The following is a 22,981-nucleotide window of genomic DNA, read 5'->3' as shown; positions in this document are numbered from 1 at the left end:
ATTGTCACTCATTATCAGTGAACTGGATTTTGGTTTTGGGAATAAACCATGCGTGCTCTTATTTGTGCATAAGAGTTTCTCCCTTGCCAAAAAAACAGGGATTATGATGAAGAAGGGAGAAAAATAGTTCCTTGCTAGAATAAAACATAAAAGATCATATATAAAAAAAAATTGCCAGTTTCTTTTTGTAAACTGGCATTACTGGGGAGGGCAAGGTCTGTTGCTCAGCCATTCTTCTGTGGAAAGTAAATTTGCTGTCCCACTTGAGCTCAGTCTTCTGGCAACCAATGTGCATGGCCAGAGTAGTTGGCTTTAAAAAAAACCACAGCAAAAGTGTACAAAGAAAACCCCCACCCTTGTCTAGCCTAATTCCCTTGGCTTGCACGAGAGAAATTTTGAATTTAGCAAATGGAACAAGTGTGCTCCCAGCCTGCTCTGTTTGGGAGTGGATGATAAATTGTGTCAAAACAGTCCTGCGTATTGGAATTAGATCCTGGACATTTTTGAAGAAACACTTGCAAATATTACCACTCTGCAAAAGTGTCTGAAACAGGTGGTGCTGGTACAACACTGGCCAAGCAGGAATGGAATTAAAATATTCCCTCCGCCGTCTGCTCGAGGCTTATCAGCTGCTGATGCCATAGAGAAACTTGGTCTGTCTATAGTGCCCTCATCCAAACTGAAAATATTTTCCTGCGCAAACACTATTTAAAGAAATCTTTCAGCAACTTGGGCTTTCACAGCAATGCTTCAATTGCAGTCAGTTTGTCTCCCCACAAAACTCAGCATAAATAAAGACTTATTTCAGTGGTTCTTGGTAATTTTAATTTTTTAAAATTATTATTTTATTTTATTCTTTTTGCCAAAGACAGGCAGGGACTGTACTTCATCTGCCACCCTGTGCTGGGTGATTATATGTAACCTGTGTGGGAAAGTGTGCTCCATGTTTTCCTCTGCCTTTCTGTTCTGTCAAGCCAGTGATGCTCCATCAGCATCAGGGACTAGGAATGTAACATGCTCAGTGTCCCTGACCATAGTGGCCCCGGCATGCCAGGGGCACTGGAACCAGGTAATCTTTAAGGTCCCTTCCACCCCAAAACATTCTGTGATTCCATGATTCTAGTTCTGTGATTTTCCATTAGGGTATATTTACACTGGTATGTCTTTAATTTGTTACCTAGATGCACCTAAATTTAGGAGCCAGTGAAGCCTGTATTTACAAGATTTTATTTAATACACATGGTTTTGCCATGGTTAAACCAGAAATAATTCATTAAACACAGAATGTCATTCCCTTGAATCTATAATTTGATATACCACCTAGAAATAAAAGTGTGGATTTTCTTAAATAACTTGCTTAGTTAAATAAATCTAAATAAACCCAGACAGTTCACTTAGGTAAGGAGTAGGTGCTTGAAGGCAGAAAATACATGGAAAACAGAGAAGTGCACCTGCAGCAACATAGGAAACCCTAAACGCAGCTGAACTGTGTGTTGTTCCTTGTTGTTTTCTGTCCCCTGTTGGGATTGTGTCCATGTGGTACAACTGGAGATTGGCATAGCAGGGAACATGACAGGGAGAGAACAGATTGCTTCCCTTCACTGCAGTAGAGGATTTAACCTATTTATGGCACTTGGGTGCTAGTAGCAAAAAAACCAAGCGTGCCCAGGCTGTGTGTGTTTGCTGATACCGCTTGTTCTGAATTCACACCTCATCAATCCATTATTTAAGGAAGTGAGGGAAGAGAGAAACCATGTCTTAATTGGGGTAGGTGGATGACAGTGCCAGGCAAGCAAGAGGCCAACCTGGGCCTGAGCCAACAGCAAAAGTTCTTCTGGGAAGGAGAACATGATTCTATAACTGTGATTGTCACCATGAACACGGAGGAAGTCCCTGAGCCATGGACACTGCAGCTTCTTGGGTCTTAAAGTCTTTTTTGCTACTTCACCTGTTAGCTTGCTTTAGGGTGGAAAACTGCAATGTACAGGCATAGTGTTTAATTTTTGTCATTTCTCTTCAAGAAAATAAACTACCTGCAGGTACTGAAAGGCCATCAACAGCTTTTTAAAAAGCAGCTGAAGCCATGGTCATAGTTGGGAAGAATTTTGAAGTAGGAGTTACTAAGGTGGGAGAAGTGGAATTTTTTAAGCACATTCCTGAGGGAGTGAGTGGGAGAAATCATTCTGTCTGCTGAGAGCATGAAATAATGTGTGTATTTTGGGGGTTTATTAGAAGGCAAAGTGTGCTTCGTGTGATTCCATTTGTTTAGCTACTTAATTCGAATCTGTCTCTTCCATCTATAGCTAATCAAGAGCTCCATAGTAGTCAGGCACTTGAAAATTTTAACCATTGTCAAATTGCTGTTTTGTTGCATTTTCTTGTCTCAATAACACACCTTGGAAACTGCAGATTTGAGGAGAGAATGAGAATTTTCTTCTCTTTTTTTTCCTCCCAAGAGAAGGTGGGGAAAAAAGAAAAATGTTTTTTTTCAGCTAGAAAAGCAAAAGAAAAACAAGTGGATGGGCAGGATACAAAGCTTTTTATTTTGTTGGCTCCAGTATTGTGTTTCTTACCAGCAGAATATCTGCAGCTGTATTAGCTGTATTAGCTGTATTATTACTTATAATATAGGTGATAACAGGGCTTGGATGGTCTTGGAGCAACCTGCTCTGGTGGAAGGTTCCCTGTCCATGGCACAGAGCTTGCAACTGGAGAAGCTTTAAGGCCCCTCCAACCTAAATCATTCCGTGATTCCGTGGCCCCAGTAGGGAACCCCAGTGACCCAGAGAGGCTTTTATTCCAGCACATAAAATCTTTAAATGTGGCTGATGCAAAGGATATTTATAGGCTCAGAAGGAATACTGATGAGAGTTTTTTTCCAGAGCAAATGAAACAAAAAGGAGGTTTGTGCACAAGCAGATGCTCTAAATCATGGTGAAGCTAACATCTTAATTCTGAGTCCAACTGGGAAAGAGTTGAAATAGTAATTTCAGACTGTACAGGGAATGCAGGTAATCTCAGAAGAAAAGGAGGTATTTCCTTGTCAAACCAATCCTTCCAGCTTAGATCCTAGAATTGCAATTGGCTGTATTTTCAAGCATGGGGTTTCATCCTTCATCTCACAGGAATGAGAACAAAGAGAGATGAGAAGAAGTGGAGGGGGAAGAAAAAAACCAAACAAAGGCACTTTTCCTGAACTGGAAGAGTTTGGAGGATTCTAGAAAATGTAGTCAATGCAGAGCTATTTAGCAGCGTAGGACTGGGGTGGTTCCATGGGCTGTGTTAAATGTCTTACATTAGATATTTACTTTTCCATAATACTCGGAAATCTTGTGCACTTTGTGAAGCACCAGATGTTAGCTTCAGCTTGCCTTGGAACAATTTGGGTATCACTGGCACCTTCAGATAATTCCAGATATGCAGTAAGATCCATAGACATACCTAGCCATTATTTTGCTGGTGAAAATCGGGATTTAGGTTACTCCACACTGAAAGAGGAGCTGTTCTTCCCTTTTTCCTTTTCTTATTTTTTGTTTGGGGGTGGCTAACTAAAAGCATATAGAGAATGAACTAAGAGCTGTGTGCACTTTATGCCTTTAATATATCAGAATACCAATGTCTCCAGCAACCTCGCTATTAACATTAAGTGGAAATTTATAGTCCTTGGAGTTGACTTTTAGCATTGGCAACAAACAGAATTACTGTTGTGGGGTTTATGTTGGGTTTTATTTGACAGCCCAGGATGATGCATTTCTCAAAGCACTTGAGATGCAATTTCAGAGAGGCAAATGAGAATCAGTCAATGGGTCAGAGCAACACAGTTCAAAGGCCTATAGTTCATAAAATATTTATGTGCTGTTATAAAAGTAAAGAGGAAAGGGAGCTTATGTAACATACCAAAAAATGAAGAGCCAGCAGAAAACTTCCTCTCCCATCCCACAACTGAACTGAACTTGCATATTTCCAGAGAAAGTGTGTCCAGCCATGGCTTTTCCACAGCTATCCCAGGATGTCTGCCATTTCAAATCCATTAATTCAGTTTTTTGCTATTCTATTGTTCCAGATGGGTGCATCATGTTGAAGCTATGCTCACTGTGACCAACTGCAGAAAACTAGTTTGCCACAGGATTTTGTTGTCGGGTTCTTTTTGCTACAGTAATGTAATTTGCAAGGGAAGAGGGGAAGGAGGAGAGCGACATCAGAAAATATACTGGATTGTTTAAATTTGAATGATGTTTCAAAGAAAATCACCGCAAAACACCACAACCCCCCCCCCAGCAGAAAAAGAAATCTGAACTTTCAGGCAATAAAAACCTGAGAGGAAATTTTGTTGTCTGTTAGCTGGCTCATGGTGTCCTTTACACTGTTGTTGCATATGGTCATTCAGATTTTTTAATTTATCTGGATTTTTAGGTAAGTGTCTTATTTGGTTTTAAAATACTGATCTTGTATTGGCTCTATGTCTAAAATACTATGGACTGAAAGTTCTAGAGGAAAATGTAAAAAAAAAATAAAGAAAGGCTTAATTTAAACTTTTGGGTAATGGTACTCACTTGAGGAAGCCCTGTTGGAATCACTAAGTTCCACTTTGATTCTAATGTGGTTTTTATGGATTTTTCATCTTTCCCTTCTTTCTTTCATCTCCTTTCTCCCTAGTGTGGTGCGGCAGTCACCATCCTTACAGGGAGACGTGGCTGCATTTCCCCCAGGTGGCCATCAGCACTGCTTCCCTCTTGATGAAGTAGATTAGATGAGAAATACGGGAGAAACTTCCAGGTCAGAGCCAGAATGCATATTTAACCCAGACTCTTGGCTCCCAAGGAATGCAAGCAGAGGCTTTGTAGACCTTTTGCTGTTCTCCCATTCTGCTGCTGCTGACTCTTTCGCCACCTCCCCTGCATTTTAATTTTGAACAGACAGGCTTAAGCCTGGGTTTGAGAAGCAGATGCTTGACTTTAACACAAATAATAGCAAAGAAGTCGGTCCTGCAGTTTATTGAGCACTGCTCGTGAAAAGCTGGGCATGAAATGGACTTTTGAGGAATTTTGCAGTCACGCAACCAGATTACCAGAATTCAGAATATATTAAGTGCTGAATATCAAACAAGCCAACAGGGAGAGTTTGTGAAGAACCAGGGCAGTGTGGTTAGGTTGCAGGGGCGTGTTGGTAGAACAAGTTGAAAATGTGTTTCTCACTCCTGTGAGAAACCTGGTAAGGTGATCTGCCAGTGCTCTGACAATATTTGCAATTTTGGCAATGACTTACTGTGTTTAAGTTGTACAACTGTACACAGGGATGTTGATTTATGTTTAGTGGGACAAGTTATACACTGCTGTCACAAATGGGACAATAGAGATAAGAATGTTGTCACCCAGTGAGCTGACAGGCTCCTTGGAGGGTTCACAGCTTCCTCTGGCTCCTTGTCTCCTGTGTGACCCATTGGAGCTACACCCCACAGATTTGTTCAGGGAATTGCAAAGCCTCCTGCAGACAAATCTGAGCAGATGTGATGTTGTAGTTCCAGCAGTGTTCCTGACATGTTCCCATCCCCTGAACACAGACACTGCTCTGTGGTGGTGTCACCACTCGTCACCTCTCTGTGGTGTGGCAGCACAGACGCTGCTACACAATGTCAGCAAATTGCTGTGGGGCTCATTTGCTCCTCCCTTAACCCTCCTGTCTCCTGAAGAGGAAAGAAATATTTAGCTTCCTCACTCAAGACAGATGCAAAGCATGCCTGATTCTTATCTCTTCTCCTTCCCACTTTTCTCTTTACAATCCCCACAATTTCCAAATTTCTATCCCCACCCATAGAATAATGTTGAAAATAACAAGAACAGATTCTAAATGATGATGCTTTGTTTGGCAGTACACCATTTTGTTAATTTTGATGTTATTGCCAGGATTATTAACCACTGAAATCCATAATTTCACAACCTGGACAGGACATAAGTGATTTGGAAGCCACAAGTTATTTGCCACTGATTGAGTAATGTTCCACATAGTTAACTGTGCTTCAGAAGAATGGATGGGTTATGATCTTGCTGTCATGTTTTCCAACTAATGCTTGGCTCCCTTCAGAAACCCTGGGGTTGGAGACCAAATATGTAGGAGCTGCTTTTCTGTGATGATGATAATTGTAGTTTGGCACCTCTGAGAAAACAGAGCATGTCCTTTTCATCTTGAAGGACCAGATTTTTTTTAAGGGAAGCTTAATAATGCAGATAGGGAATCAGTGGTCTTTTGTTAGTTCTGTAACTTTTATTGATTTCATGGAGATTTAGGGACCTTTTTGAGAATCCCTATTTGTGTCTTTGGCTGTAAAAAATACAGAGTGATTTCTAAAATTCCTTTGGAAGTGCACTTAAACATTAGTTCAAGAACAGCCAGTTGTTTAAATCCATCTCCATTCAGGAAAGCTCATATGTCTGCAAGGAATTTAAGCAGGTGTAGAAGCTCTGTCCATACAAAGGGATCTTCACAAGTCAGAGCTCTGTAGCTATTTAATGAATCACACACTGATAAATGCTAAATGTGTTTCCCTTTCTCCTGAACAACTAGTGTTTCTCAAAGAATCAGAATTTTATTTTTAATCTTTAATGTGTAATCTTCATTTTCCAGGAGGTGTTTGTCCTTAAATCCCTTCTCACAGGGTATGTGATGCTGATATCACTCTATTAAATAAATGTTTTCAGACGGGGGGGGAGAAAGCCCCACAGAAGGCAGCATACGGTGCTGGTGGTATCTCCACCTAGATTCCATTAATGTGTTAGGAGCTGTTGGATATGTTGAGCACACACTGCCAAAACTTTGTGTGTGTCCCATTTACACCTCACTTACTCTTACCCAGCTCACTCCATTGCATGAGTCATTTTTGTGGTATTTTGTCTGGGATCAAAATCACCTACTAGCATCTTAAATAAGGCACAGCTTCATTAATACATTAACATTTTATAGCAAATATTTTATGTATGCTTTGTCTGCTTTTATACATAGTTGCTAGACATGTAAGAGACTCTGTTTCTAGATTTTTGTTGGACCAGCAGTGAGAGGGCACCTGTTTCCATTCCCTCCTCTATTTTATGCTCCATTTTATTTCCAGGGATGTTGCACCACAGCCCCAGTTCCTGTGAGGCTTTTGGACACTGCCTCAATGCAAGCAGCAAAGCAAGATGTGAGTGAGGAGCAGTGTGAATGAGAGTAGGGAGAGATTAGGGAGTGCGGCAGTGACATCCAAGAGAGCACTACTTGTTTTGCTAAGCCGGATTTAGGAGGGAAATAAAGAGGCATTTTTCCAAATCTCTTCATTATTCATTGCACAGTGGCCTAGAAACAGATGTGCTGTTAACCTCTGTCCCATATTAACTCCAGTTTGTTCCCTTCTCTGCTGTGGGAGGCTGAGGGAGAGGGAGAAATGCAGCAGGGTGGTGCGAGGGGGCTTCGCACTGTCTGTGCCACGGTGTCTTGCAACCGTCAAATGTGACACGGAGAGTTCTCCAATTCCATCACATTGCTGCTCCACAGAGCAGCCTTACATTTCTCCTAGCCCTTGCCTAATTTGGGCAGGGGGCAAAGGTAGCAACTCAAATCCATTGCTACAGGAGCAGAGACCTCCCTGTGATGTACCACAGAGCTTCATCAAGTACCGTTAGTGACAGGACAAGAGGGAGGGGCCTCAAGTGGTGCTGAGGGGAGGCTTAGGTTGGATAGTAGGAGAAATTTCTTCACCCAAAGGATCGTCAAGCTCTGGAACCACCTGAAGCTCAAGTCACCACCCCTGAGAGATTTAAAAGACATGTAGATGTGGCACGCAGGGACATGGTTTAGTGGTGGAATTGGCATTGTCAGGTCACTGGTTGGACTCAATCCTAGAGTCTTTTCCAACCATGGGTTGCAGTGAGCTGATCACGTACCTCCTGAAGTTGCTTTGTTCCTTTTGAGTTCCAGCATATGGTGCTTTGAATACAGACATTTTACTTCACTTTTTAATGCTGTACTATACAGTGTGTACTATCTCTGATGTGGTAGTTAAAAATTGTCACAGAACTGACTGACAGCCCTGCAACGCTGCTCTCCACTCTTTCTGCCTGTGCTACAACAGCACACCTACATCCACTCAGATACTGGCAGTGAAAGCAGTTCCTTTCTGTGTGGAATCCCCCCTGTGAGTAAACAAAGATGTTCCATTTCCCCGTGTTGTCAGTCAAGGACCTGTCATCTGGGACCCAGGTTAATGCAATACCTCATTATCTTAATCCATTATTTCTTTAGGAACCATACACAGTGCGTTTGTCTTGATCAAAACCGAACTTGCATGTTGTGGTCAGTTCTGAGAAAGGGATTTTAATATATTTCTCAGGTGAATCAGGCAATAGAAAGAAAATCCAGTAGCCAGCAATATGTGACAGAACTCATACATAACTGCTGGCAATCGCTGTAAATAAGTAGGTGCCTGTAAGCACTGTATTTTAACAAGTCCAGTTACAAACTGGTTTAGCATCAGGGTGAGGCTCATTTGCATCCTGCCACATCTTTTATCAGGACTAAAAAGCCCATTTTGAGCTTTAGCTGTGTTGTGCAACAGGCATAGCTCCATTCCTGTTCAAAGGGATGAGCAACACAAAAAACTCAGAAACTGGTATCAAAGTGTCAGAAGGACAAAAGAACTGGAGGTCACTGGGGATGCTCAGGCTGAAAACTGTGCAGAACCCAGAAGACAGCATCTCTTGGCTCCCAGCCCTCCCTCCCTTTCAAGGCAATGTTATTCCTCTTGCTAATGATTCAGTGCCACTGCTGTTGCCAGTAAGTGTCAGCCCAGAAAACCAGCGATATTGTTGAAGAGTCAAAATGGGTCTTTTTTTGTCCCCATAAAGCTGTTCTTCATATTATCAGGGCTGTAGCTTTTCTGGGAAAATTACTCTGGGGTGGCATGAAGAAATTGTGGGTGGTGTCTGTCCCAGGATACCTGTAGGGACAGCAGTAAAGGGCATCACTCTCTCGCTGCCAGGAACGAGACCTTAAACAAGAGGGGTCTGTGTGAGCACTGCAGCCTCTGTAAAACTTAGGTTGCTCAAGTGAATTACACACTCAGTACTGAGTAACACCTTATCATTTCATATGCAGCAGAATCAAATGCCACTGGCTGAAATGCATAATTAAAGACCTACAGCAGGTATCCTGCTGTCTTGGTTTGCTGTGCAATACACCAGGGATGAAGGAAGAGATAATAATTTCCTTTTGATGCACATGTACACGTTTTAAAATGGTGTTATGTGATAGAATGCATTAAGTGAGAACAAATAGAATAACAAAGTTGAGATGAAACAGAAATAATCATCCACAAATATTTCTTAATTAGTCAGCATTCCCAATGAACCTCCACATGAAAAAAAGGAGTTTGATGCATTAATTCATAGACTCATTTTGATACTTTGATGACTCTGAGCAAAAATTTATGTAGAAGCATATTCAGTTGAAATTGATGGAATTATCCTTTTATTTAAATCGGTACATATTGATTAAGGGGTGCAGAATCTGTTCTATGTCCTGTAATAGAATCTTGGAGACAGTTGAGCTTGAGAGCAGCATCTCACAGAGCAGGATAATATTTCTATTATCAATACTAAAGGGACGCTGTGGGTGTTAACACTTGATCATCATACTCTCACAATAATAATTTATCTCTCATTTTAAATTGCTGTCTTTAAAACTTATCCAAGGATTCAAAAGAAACTGAATGGCCTGTGATACACTTATGCTCACTAAAGAAGTGGAACTACGATGTTCTCCAATGTCACACTCCGAAATGGTGTGTTTATGTAGTTGTTCAGTGGTTAATAAAAAATCACAGCTGTCACAAAGCTTGCATCTTGTGAAGGTATCTAAAACACTTGAGATGGCTCTGAAGCACCACATAGTCCTAATTTTTTTTCAGTGTCATAATGTTCTTTGATTATAAAGCAATTAACTCTCTCAAATGATGCCATAGAAGCCCATCATGTGGTAGTTGTTAACCTGTATTTTACATCTTGTCATTGTGCCCTCAGTCGTCCTTGCTGTCAATTCAAGGTCACTTTACAGCATTTAGGTTGATATAGGCTCTAAGTGCTGGATGTATGAATAATAGATAAGGACAGTTTTAATTCAGAAATGGTACTAAATGCTCAAAATGAGTACTTTAATTAGAGAGTAATGTAAGACAATAACTGTTTGGCTGCTACCTTAAGGGCTGCCATCAAGTATGTCATTTTTATGAGACATGTCTTCTTATGAAAGGCAACCATATAAATATCTTTAACATCCCTTAGGTGCAGTCACTGAATAAATTCTTCCTGTATGAAGATGAACCAGCTTTCCTAAACTGTCACAGAATTAGGTGGAAAATATTTCACACGTGTACATGGCAGGTTTTTCTTTCTGGTCACATAAAAACGCCTGTGTTATTAGCAATTAATATATTCTTTTAGACAGAATGAGAGACCTTGAAGTTTTGCCCTGTCTGTAACAGTGACTAATCTGGGATGTTAGGAGACTCTGGCGTGCTGTTCTCCCCAGCACAGCAGAGAGCAGAGGCTGGAATGAAGGCATCTCTGCTTTACAAACTGGTGTGTGCCCTGTCCCTGTCCAGCAGGCATGCTTGTCCTGCTCCAGCCTCACTTTGGGAGTACCCAAGGGAGGGATTCTTCAGCACGCACTTTTTAAACTCCATTTATCTCCTTTTCCTCTGTTTTTTTCTCCTGCAAAAATGACCAGAGCAGGACTAAAAATTCATCTCTAACTAATCACAGAGTCATTTTAGGTTTCTTTCCCTTGTAACATGGTGATTAGGTGTCATATCCGCTGGGATCTGTTGTTGCTGAGAGCCCAGAATTTGGTGGTGAGGTCTGAATTTGTGGTTGGCATGCAAAGCATTTAGTCAAATTGTTTTCTTTCCATGTCACTCCCATGTAGACATGAAACTGTGAGCACTGATTATGCAATCACACATTTTCCCCCTTTTTCCTAAATGAATTACAGTGATAAAGCTGGAAACGTTGGGCTCTGTTTCCACAGCTGCAGCAAACTGGGAGCAAAAAAAACAATAGCTGCGTATACACGTGTGTTCCAGCTGCTGCCAGTTCCCACATTCTCCCTTATCCTTGCTGTCCTCCCATTGGAGCAGATAAATTGCCTCAGTGATAGGAAAGGTCAGTAGCAGATAGGCTGCCTGTTTAATAATGTTTTGTAGAAAATCGAAATTAGTGTATGAAAATACTAATTGTAGCTTAATGTGGAGGGTGATTTAAAGTTCAAGCTTCTGGAACCAGGCAGAGTAACCCCAAGGAAATGCAGATGAAGGTTTCTGTTTCTTTTCCCTCCCAGCTTGGTCCCACAGTCAGGTATTTTTCCTTTAAAGCTCACAACTGTGGAGACAACAGTTGCTTTCCCACTGTTCGCTGAGCTCTGCCTCACTCCTGGGGTGCCAGTTGCATCTGCAGGAGTTGGGAAGATAAAAGAGAGAGGATCTGGTGCATATCCTGGAGTTGCAAAATTGTTGAAATATAGAGCTATGGAGAACAGCATTTTGTGGCGTGGCTCCCCACTTTTCAAGCATTTCTCAGTGTCAGGTGATAAAAATCCCTTTCACAGGATAAATAATATTGGGGTGTAAGGACATTATTTAAACGACCAAATGGCAGGGCTGGTGTGAGATCAGAATTTTGAAATGATTCTGGGGTCGAGTTCATTTTGAGATCAAAATCCAAATCGCATTTGGTTAAACAAGGATACCTCAACTCCTGTAGGTCCTTGGAAAACGGTCATGGAACAAAACTGGTAACGTTATTACTCTGCAAGTTAATTCCTACTTTATTTTTCTTTTCCTCAATTTGATGGAAGAGCCTTAACTGATTTAAAACAACAATGAAAAACCTGAAAGTAGGGCAAGATACAGAATCTTCCAAATGACATATTTGCAATAGCATTGCCTGAGTGATAAAACAGTAAATAATGTGAGTTAGATTTTTTAATGTAAACACTTGGTTTAGAAGTAGATACTTCTGCACTGATTTATAAGCACATAAAAATTCAAGGGATACAGCTGAGGATGAAATGAGTGTGTGTGTATGTCTGAGTGAACACTTCAGGTTTGATTTGTGTGGGCTGACACAGTGAAAGTCTGTGAAGGTTTGGAGTTTGCATTTAGTCTTTAATGTTGCATTTTCTTCTCTGATCCATTTACACTCATAACCCACCTTCACCAAAATTCCAAAGTCATCAGCCAGAAGATAAAAATGGTTAAGTGATAGATAATGAATGATAGATTCAATATAGAAAACTGTCTTTTTCTGCTATTTTTGAAAGCTGAACTATGCACTTACATAGTGTAGGCTCAGGGCTCCTTGGGATAGGCTCTGAGCAGACTATGTTGCATGAAAACTTCTATGCTGGCATTTAGAGTGTATCCCATGGGATTATACACAGTTGCCATAGATTGTAAACACTGAAGGAATGGGAGAGATGGGACATAGTTTCAACATGGTCTTGTCCAGAGCAGAGACTCAAATGTGCCTCCCTAAGGAGTGCCGAGGTGCCACTGTCTGCTTTGGCTCACGTGGGAGCTTGGCAATTGAAAATCAGCAAAGTCAAGACTTGTCATCAGTCTCTCTTAGGAAAAGAATGGAAATAAGAAGGACATGAACATTTAGGAGACATTTTGCTTATCAGAAAATTGACTTAATAGCAGTGAGAGAGAAGCACTGTGGCTACTCACTCTGTTGTCATCAGTCTGAAGGGACCAGCACTTGCTGATGGCTTGGAAGCAATTCATGTCAGGCTGTGATGGCTTTATATGCATCTCATTTAAATCAGCTCAGCTCTACGCTCTGCCCCAATGTCTCCTGGATCAACGCACCCCTTCTCCAGCTTTACTCTGAGTTTAGGTTTAAAAACCTCAGCATAATCAGCATGAAACATTTAGTTTTTATGGCAGATATTTCTGCTGCAGAGTCATTTTTGTGTGATTTTTTCACACTGGTCCATATCCAACATGCCCATGATTGGCATCCCCCTGCCCTGCTCTTCACCAGCCTGGGTGGAAGACTGAAAGCAGAAGAGCTCCTGAACATCCCCTCTTTCCCTCACAAGCACCTTACAGAACTCAGAACAACTTTGAGGTGACTGAGAGTGAACATCCCTGCCCAAAAGAACGGCTTTTTCAAACATGTAGGGCCTGTGGGCTCCATGCTAAAGCCTGAGTCTGCTATAAAACATTGCATCTGTTTTCTCCTGCTGGTGATTGCGTCCTACTTCTGATGATTTGCTGGTGACAGATAGAATGTTGGGGTCTTTCTTCACAGTAAGTTGGACCTCTGAGAACTGGGAGCCCCCAAGATCACAGATTTCTCCATTTTTCACTCACCTGGAATTCCTCTATTTTAGCTGTTGTGTTATACAAATAGTTTCAGGTAAGATGTCAAAGACTGTTCTTTAGTGACCCCTAAATCTACGTTCTAGACTGGTATCTCCTTGTTGTATTTTATTATTTTAACAAGGAAATGCACAATCGTCAATAATGATCCTTTTGATTTAGGTAGCATGCAGACCTCAGTGCTGTCACTCTCTGTGCAACTCCTGGCACATGTGGGGTTTTTATTTAAAATATTCTTTTCTAAATCCTAGACTAGAGTTTATTATTTTAAAAATTGGGATTTTTTTCAACATATCCTGAGCTAGCAAGCATAATAAAAATACATTTTCCACATGTACTAACTAGAGCTATGCAAGCAAAAGTTCCTGAAATTAGAAACTTCCAACTGAGCTTCTTTGTTAATCTTCAGTGAGCCTTAAAAGAATCTCAGTTTGAAGACAATTAATGCAGTATTGAAAAATTGTGAGAGCTTGAAATCAGTAGTGTTGTACATGCATATTATGAAATTAGAAACATCCCAGCTTCTTCCTCAGTGCAGAACCCACCCTGAAGTTAAGGGGGAAAACACTCAATAGAAAACTCCTTAGGGAAAGATTTTTTAAGGAAAGCTGGTTTGGCCTACATATGTGTGAGGCTGTGTAGGGGATGTGAGGCGTGCCAGGAAATCTCTTCCCCTCCACAGACCTTCAGTCCTGCTCTCTGCTGCGGGGGAATAGCAGTGAAAACGTGCGCAGGTTCTGTCACCGATCTCCTGCTCTGCGGATAAGAACTGGAAACTAATTCAGTTCTGAGGGCATCAGAAGGGGGAAGTGAAGCCTCCCACTGTTGGCACATTCCTCAGGCTCAGATCTCATTGACTGCAGTGTGCCCGTGGTGCTTTACATCCATAACACTCTGGCACTTCAATGTACAGTTGACCTTCAGCAACTTAATGGTCTTTACACCTTAAGACTGGAGGTAGGAGCAACGTGAAAGCCACTGCCTGAACTTTGTGTCCCTCTAAACTAAAACAGGAAGGGAGCTCGTGTTGAAAAGGGGTGTCATGAACTCATACTCAGGAGGGAGGATTTATCTGCTTATTTATTTATTTTAAGAACCCTCTGAAATATTTCTCAGAGCATCCAAGAGGTAAAGGGCTATGAAGTGATAAGGATGCTCCAAGAGGGAGGCGGTTGCTTTAAAGTTTCCTCTACAAACAAGGAAGCAGCTCAGTGTGTCAGTGAGCCAGCACCAAGCAGCTGCCTTGGCTGCAACACTTATCACAGTAGGTTTACTGTGAACATCTGAATAACACACCAGGAAAACAAAAACAAGAGTAGAAAATGCACATAGAAGAGCCATCCCTGTGTAGCAAGGAGAAATTAATTTTCGATATGTGTCTTATTGGCTGAGCATTTCGCACAAATTTTACTTAGTGCCTTGTTCTTCAAATTTAAAATTTCATGTATTCTAAAGGAGACACCTGTGATCCAGAAACTCAGAGGAGTAGGGAGAAGGAGAGCACAGCACATGCATATAAAGTATTCCCAAGTCTTGAACCCCTACTCTTTATACAGACTCTAACCAGTTTATTGCTTTTATGTAAATAATGCCCATGAAGGTCAAAGTCTAAAAAACAATGAAATTAGATTCTGTGGCCTCTCAGCATTTGCTTAGATTTGACTGGTTACTAGTGCTGAAATTGTAATAATGAGTTCCAGGCTGTTCATAGTCCTAACTTGCTTTCTGCATCTGGGATTAAATTCAACCTATTTATTCTAAAAAATGGAAGCGATATGAAATCTATAGGGTGTATCTCACAGAGGTTTCATGGCAGTTGGTAAGCTCATGACTTTATCTGCTAGAGAATTCCCCCAAAATCAGCATCTGCCTCTTAATCCCTTTATGTTTTGCCTGGGTCAGTTTTTTTTCCTCTTGCACAGTCTAAGAACAGTTTCAAAACAGTCTTTTTGAGACACTTTTCCTGTTGCTATTAATGCCATTTGCTTCCATATCATCACTGTTTTCTGCTCAGATTACTTTGCTTTCCTATAAATGCTCTGCAAGTCCCTTGAAAATGAAATACTTTCACTGAAAAAGAAATATTGGCAACCTAATGGATCAATTAGAAAGGCATGTCATGCAGAAAAGTGAACAAATCTTGACCATTTTTGTAATGGTGAACAATCTTCTGAAATTAGAGGTTGATATCTCTTTGAAGCATTTCTACACTTGAAATATTTTGACTTTACATGTATTGGTTTGCAGATCCCTTTTTACACGTGTGAATATAAAAATATGTCTCTTTGTCTGTGTGCCTATAGGTATATTCTGAAGCACAGCCATGCCAAAAATAGCACACAGACACACACACATCTGGGAAACACACCAAAGTCTCCTGCAGAAGGGCAGCAGCAGGGAATGTATGCGCATACAGATGGATATATGTTATATGTGCATTGTTGCCAGCATATTGAATAACTTCCTGAGGGCACTGCTGAAACAAGATGCACTGCTGAATGCCTGTACGGCTGAGGCTAATTCTTGATATTTTTTCGTTCAATATTTGTCAGATTAACAGTGTAGGAATTTTGTGCTTGGATCTCTAGTTGAAAAGCCCTCGCTGGGGAATCTGCATGGTGCTTTAGGAATTCTTGATGGGAATTAACATAGTGTGGCCATCATGCTTTCTGTGCAGGAGTTGCCAAGAGGCAAATTGGTTTGCAGTGTTTTGCAGATTCTGTGTCCTGTTCCCCTCAGGCCCAGTTTCTCAGTTTCTAGAGGAGAAGGGTGGAAGGGTCTCTGTCACAACAGGATCCCTTTAGAGGAAATCCTGACCTCCAGCAAAATTAGCTTATTAGGGGAGAAACTGCCCAGCTGGGGCTGGGGGCTGACCTTGTGATCGAGGAGGCTGTCAGAGTTAAGAAAGCAGAAACTATTGACTAAAACAGCCGGATGGAGACAAGGACTTTTCCAGTTGGATCAAAAAATGGGAATTTACTGAAAGGATTTAACAAGGCGGAGAAAAGAGAAGGGGAAGGAAATGAAATGCCTTGTGGACATAGTTCCCTCAGTAGTCCCAAACACGGAATGAGCTCCAGTATGAAGCACTGCATGGCTTTCCTAGTTGTAGTTTACCTGTTTTAAGAGGAGATTATTGCAGCTGAACCCTGGGAAGGATGTGGGACTTGTGTGTGCATGACATTTCTTTTACAAAAGCAAAGTGTACATCCCAGAAACCCATAATTTTCAGGGTGTGCTTTAACTCTCTCCTGCAGCATCTCCTGCGTTGTCAGCACCAGCCTGTGAGTTTGGGGACAATTGGGTGGCAGGGTTCCAGGTCCCCAGCCTGGTCCCAGAGACAATGCTGTGCAGAGGGGCCAGCGGGGGCAGAGCACAGCAGCAGCGCTGCAGCACGCTGGGTCCAGAGCAGCACAGCACCCAGAGCTTCTGCAGGCAATTAGTGAGGCTGGAGCTTCTGGTTCCATGGAAATTAGCTCCAGAATTAAATGGGAGTTACACAATCCTTACAGATTGCCAGCCATTAAAGACAGCTATGGCGCCTTCGAAGATCTTGGCCAGGAAGCCCTCATATGAAAGCAGACTTTAAGTTATTTATGGACAGGCAGAGCCTAATGGTTTTAATTTTCTAGATAGCTCAGGAGGCCAATCAGATTGACAACACCAGCAGAATGTGTCAAGAAGCCCCAACTCCTGCAACCACAAATTAATAAAAACTGGTTTTGGGGGAGATACGCTGTACTGGTGGACCTGGCTGTTCTGTGCATGGCTGAGAATGGAACCTACTCTCACACTCAGGGAGAAGTTGTCTTTGGTTTACTATCTGCTGTTACAGTCTATTCTTTAGTGACAAACTGATATAAATATATTGGCCCTTGATTTTTGATACTTACTGCTGCCCATGCTGGATTCATTTTCTAATCATATGGAGGCCATATGTATTCTTTACACTTAGCCTGTACTGCACTGCAGAATTTATTATCCCATCCTTCAAACATACTGCTCTTACACACTCAAAGCCCAGCATTTTTATATGCTGTAGATACGTTCACTGTTAGCGAGTTACGAGGCACTGTAAAAATTCTATTTATCCACATAATTTTCTATAGTCATTGTTAAATGGAGACATGTGGCGGAAAAAAGGGCGCCTCAAAGTACCTGTGCTCCTGTATTTGTAGGTATTTTGAGTAGCTCAGATCATGCAGGGAAACGTTTCATGCAGCAGTGAGACGAGGAAAGATTTGATAGTGTGACCAAGCTGGTTTTTGAAAGCAGCACACACAGGCACAGAGAAGGCTGTGGCATGCATAGGAATATTTTCTGTTAGGGTTAGGGTGTCCCTGCACCTGAGCATTTCCTCCACCAGCCTGATGCCTGTCTCCTCCCGCCTCCAGGTACCAGATCCACACGGGGCTGCAGCACTCCATCATCCGGCCGACGCAGCCCAACTGCTTACCTCTGGATAACGTCACGCTACCTCAGAAGCTCAAGGAGGTCGGGTACTCCACTCACATGGTGGGCAAGTGGCACCTGGGGTTCTACCGCAGGGAGTGCATGCCCACGCAGAGGGGGTTCGACTCCTTCTTCGGCTCGCTCCTGGGCAGCGGCGACTACTACACCCACTTCAAGTGCGACAGCCCCGGGATATGCGGCTACGACCTGTATGAGAACGACAACGCCGCCTGGGACCATGACAACGGCATCTACTCCACACAGATGTACACGCAGAAAGTGCAGCAGATCCTGGCTTCTCATAACCCCAGGAAACCCATATTCCTGTATATTGCCTACCAAGCTGTTCATTCGCCTCTTCAGGCGCCGGGCAGGTATTTTGAACATTACCGCTCGATAAACAACATCAATAGGCGGCGATACGCAGCCATGCTGGCCTGCTTGGATGAGGCCATAAATAACGTGACCCTGGCTCTGAGGAAGTATGGCTACTATGAGAACAGCATTATCATTTATTCTTCTGATAACGGTGGGCAGCCAATGGCCGGAGGCAGTAACTGGCCTCTCCGAGGAAGCAAAGGCACCTATTGGGAAGGAGGTATCCGTGCTGTTGGGTTTGTGCACAGCCCCCTTCTGAAAAACAAAGGATCTGTGTGCAAGGAGCTGGTGCACATCACGGACTGGTTCCCCACGCTGATCACCCTGGCAGAGGGGCAGATCGATGAAGACATCCAGCTGGATGGCTACGACGTGTGGGAGACCATCAGCGAGGGCAGGCGTTCCCCGCGGGTGGACATCCTGCACAACATCGACCCCATCTACACCAAAGCCAAGAACGGCTCCTGGGCCGCTGGCTATGGCATCTGGAACACTGCCATCCAGTCTGCCATCAGAGTGAATCACTGGAAACTGCTGACGGGAAACCCGGGATACAGCGACTGGGTGCCTCCACAGGCCTTCAGCAACGCGGGTCCCAACCGCTGGCACAACGAGCGCGTCTCCTGGTCAGCCGGGAAAACCGTGTGGCTCTTCAACATCACGGCCGACCCCTACGAGCGCGTGGACCTGTCTGCCAGGCACCCGGAGGTGGTGAAGCAGCTGCTGCGGAGGCTCTCGCAGTTCAACAAGACAGCGGTGCCCGTCCGCTACCCGCCCAAGGACCCTCGCAGTAATCCCAAGCTCAACGGAGGAGTCTGGGGGCCGTGGTTTAAGGAGGACGAAAAGAAAAAGAAATCGGATAAAAGCAAAGGTGCGAATAAGCAGAAGAAGAGCAAGAACAAGAAAAAAGGAAATCAGAAAAAGGGGCAGTCGTTTCATTGCCGGTCACGTCTTGCTGGTGGGTAAACTCTAAACAGGTTCCTTGGCCAGGTCTGAGTCAGCCTGGCCCAACTTCTTGAACTTCTGATGGAATAGACTAGAAATTCCAGTTCTGCACTATGGATGAAAGTTGTCATCTTTTAATTTTGTTTCTGATTTCACCAGCACAAGGTACCTTAACACTCTGAGTGACCATGTGACAGACTTTCTCCTCCAGAGGATGAGTGGTCCTCACCCATCACCGACACATTCCAGATAACAGCAGCGATAACATCTTGTTTCAGGAAACTTAGCTTTGATGGACAAATGATGGTTCCTTGCCTTAAATAGATGGAATCTTTGGAGAGCATGGAGATGTTAATGGCAGATGTTCTCAAACTGACAGATGGTTCAGAGGGAGAAAGGAAAAACAAAACCTGAGAACTTCTGTGGGTCAGTAAGTGTCAGTCATCAACCTGTGACATGTTTTGATACAACACAGCAAAAACTGAAGCCATCAGGGTAACTTTCTAGAGGTGCTGGACAGGGGGGCACGATAGGAGGAAAGGCTGCTTTAAATTAGATTTTGTCCATTTTAAATAAATCTGAAATATTTTTAACATTTCCTAGATGTGCTGAGCTCCCCCCCATTTGCAGTAAAACTCATGACCAGCGAGCACACACCACGTGTAATTTATTACAGGCACAGACAAAAACACATCGCCAAAGTGAATGTAATATTTAAACATTTTAAGATAACTATACAACAATATGTAAAAGATATAATTTATTTTACAGCACAATCCTTATTTCACTTCCATTAAAACTTCCTGCCTGATGCAAGGTACCCCTGTAGGTGCCAGGGTTGTTTGGGTTTTTTCAACTTCGATTTTTAAAATTTTATTTCCATCCTGTCATTCGGAGTTTATTTAACAGATCCATATCCTCAGAGTACTGTAAACCAAGGAAGTACTGTATACACTGCTAGGATGAGGAAGGAGAATAATTCAGGTGCGTTCACTGCATTATGTATTTGCCTCCAGTGGTTTTGAATGTAACAAAGGGTTTATTTAATTTAGGAGTCACGTGAATATTGTTCAGTTTCTTTACAGAAGCTAGGCCATCTTGATGTTTGGGGGGAAAATCCTACTTTAAACCTTTTATTTATGTACCTATTAAAATAGTTTATTTTTATGGCATTCATAAAAGTAGTCTGCCTCTTTTTTCATCCGAGATAGCAATTCTGGCCTAGTTTATTTTAAACAAACTCAAGTAAGCTGTTTTATTACTATTATTTTTGGTGCAGGGATGTTTTATGACATTTTGCTTCTGAAACAGAATTTCTTCTCCCAATACGTGTATCATTTGAGACACGCTTCAAAGTTTGCCCTTTTCCAAGGTGTCTGTGTGGATGATGAATGCATGGACTGGCTGCACATTCCTGGTCATCTGTGGTAATTGATAAAATGCACACACACATACAAGCTTCAAGATGAATTATGTTAAGTAAAACTGATGATTCATTTGTTGAATGGCTATAATGTGTTTTGGTAAAATTTCAAATAAGCCTGCTTTTCAGCAGTGTGTCTCTTGACTCAGAAGTTATATAAATGGATTATGATTGAAAAATTGAGCATTCCTAAAATCAGTGCACACAGAAATCTGAATGAAATCCAACTGTCCAGCACTCCAGCACCTCCTGACCTTTTCAAAAGGCAACTGCAGGTATATACTGCCAAAACCCAGCAAACTGCATACTTAAAGCTGTAAAGCAAAGCTGCCATTAACAAAACACAGAAACCAGTCAGGCCACTCTTAGAGTTACTTCTGCAATGAATATGCTGTGGAGAGCACAGAATGGACTTCTTGGATAATTGCACGTAAATAATAATTATAGAAGGATGGTGTGTATCTGCGTAAGTGTTTAATATTGTCATCATTGTTTTTCATGCTGTGTGGTCCTTCAGATGACTAATTAATTTCTTAGAAATCTGTCTAGCTTTTCTTCACATTCACACTATCCAGTGAGTAATCAGGAACTCAGATGTTCCCGAAATTCTCACTTTTTTTTTAAATGTGCCATTGATGTCCTTAAAAGAAATGAGAATAACATCTTCAGATATTACACTCCAAAATGTGATATCTAAAATTCATATCTGTGAGGAAATACATTTCATTTTCCAAGGTAATTTTAAAAAGGCCAAAATTAGGTATAAATGAAACTATATATGGAGAGACTAAGATATTAGTTTATTTTGGCATAATAGCAGCAAGGCAGTGTGATAGAGTGTTATCCTCGTAGAATTAATTATTACCCTTTTCCCTGAAAGTTTTACGGTGGCTTTGGCTTTCCTTGGACCAAAGCAGCCAGAGAACATTATTCTCTGGCAACATTTTATTCTATAATTATTTATTTCTGTTCTCTCTCAGGCACAATGGGAGTCCTTGAAAGTAACCAGTGCAAGGCGGAACAGTGGATCAGTTCTGTGTATGTTAAATAAATGTGCCACAGGAGTAAGTGTTTGTAGAGTACACAGTGGGAGTACATTTCCAATGAATTTGATATTTTGATCTAGTAGCGGGCAAAAGTTGGCTTTGAGGGGGGTAGAAAATGGTCACAGTTTAGCTGCATTCCTGAATTTTTTGCTGAAGTGCTCCTGACGTGAAAATACAGTGTCTGCTCTCACACAGCCCTTGTTTTCTCATGTGGCGACACAATGGTCTCTGGTTTGTGGGGATGCTGCGTAGCTCTCAAACCCCACTCTCCGTCTGCAGAGCTCTCAGTGGCTCATACACCCTCCCAGCAGGATTTCACAGCTTATTTACATCTGCAGATATGTTACGTGCCCAGTCTCGGGCAAGGTTTGATAGGTAAACACTGAAAAAGAGACCTGGGGAAAGGCTGGGTAGGTAGCAGTGGGGAGCATTTACTTACGATTTTTAAAGTTGTCTCAAGCTTTCTCCACACTCTGTGTGGGCACAAGGAAAAGACAGGTTGAATACTAACTCTGATTTGGTCTTCGTGACAGCCACACCTTCAGGAGGGCCAGCCTATTCTTCAGAAGAGTGTTGTCTTTTCTAGGTTTTCTCAGTTTTATTTTACAGCTCTTCACAAATAATTTTCTAATGGTAAGATAATTTTAACATCATCAGCAATTTTCAAAGTTTTATTACCAATAATATCGTTATTGTTATTATTATTGTTGTATTGTTGTTGTTATTTAGTTTGACATAAATTTGGAGACAAAACACTCTTCCAGCTGCAGGTAAAGAGGAGTGGAAGGCAGTGCCAGGAATGGTGAGTAAACCAGAACTGTGAGTCTTTTCCTGTGGGTCACACTGGGAGGTGTGAGGGGATGGCCGTGCAGTTGTGAAGCTCAGCCGGACTTGCAGATTTCAGAGCATGAAGGCAGGCACAATGAGGTACTCACTCAGCAAGGTTTAAACAACACCTGAAGTAAGGCACTTCACAAACTTAAACTTCGTAAACTTTAACTTAGCCAAACTTTAACTTACCCAGACACAACAAGGCGCTTACTAAGGCATTGCTGGATTGTTTTGGTCTGGTTTATAATGTATTTTGAGAAGGTAGGAGAAGAAAGAGAAAGGAGAAAGGTATCTAGGCAACCCCCTGGGACCCAGCATGGTCTGAGCTGCCTTTAAATCCAGGGCAGGGGAGCCCCTTAGAGCACGGGCCGGGCCGTGTCCTTTGCTCTGCTCTGCTCCTCTGGGGCCTCCCTAGGCCTGGCTGTGCTGGGGCCCATGTGGGCAGATGGCGCCATTTTGAGTGAGGGGGACAGTCCGACATGTTGGGTAAGGGCGGGG

At 42.3% G+C, this 22,981-nt stretch overlaps 1 protein-coding gene across 2 annotated transcripts in view; it reads left to right on the top strand.

The window, feature by feature from the left end:
- Positions 1-20,348, top strand: part of ARSJ (arylsulfatase family member J) — a 51,139-nt gene extending 30,791 nt beyond the window's left edge. For both annotated transcript variants that reach the window (XM_069012528.1, XM_069012527.1), the window contains exon 2: positions 17,803-20,348. In XM_069012528.1, coding sequence (XP_068868629.1) covers positions 17,803-19,204 — 1,402 coding nt within the window. In that variant the 3' untranslated portion in view covers positions 19,205-20,348. The remainder of the gene's footprint in view (positions 1-17,802) is intronic.
- Positions 20,349-22,981: the final 2,633 nt, after the last annotated feature.

This window comes from Aphelocoma coerulescens, chromosome 4, assembly GCF_041296385.1.
Source record: "Aphelocoma coerulescens isolate FSJ_1873_10779 chromosome 4, UR_Acoe_1.0, whole genome shotgun sequence".
Taxonomy (NCBI): Eukaryota; Metazoa; Chordata; class Aves; order Passeriformes; family Corvidae; genus Aphelocoma; species Aphelocoma coerulescens.
This window is presented reverse-complemented; position numbering and strand designations above follow the sequence as displayed.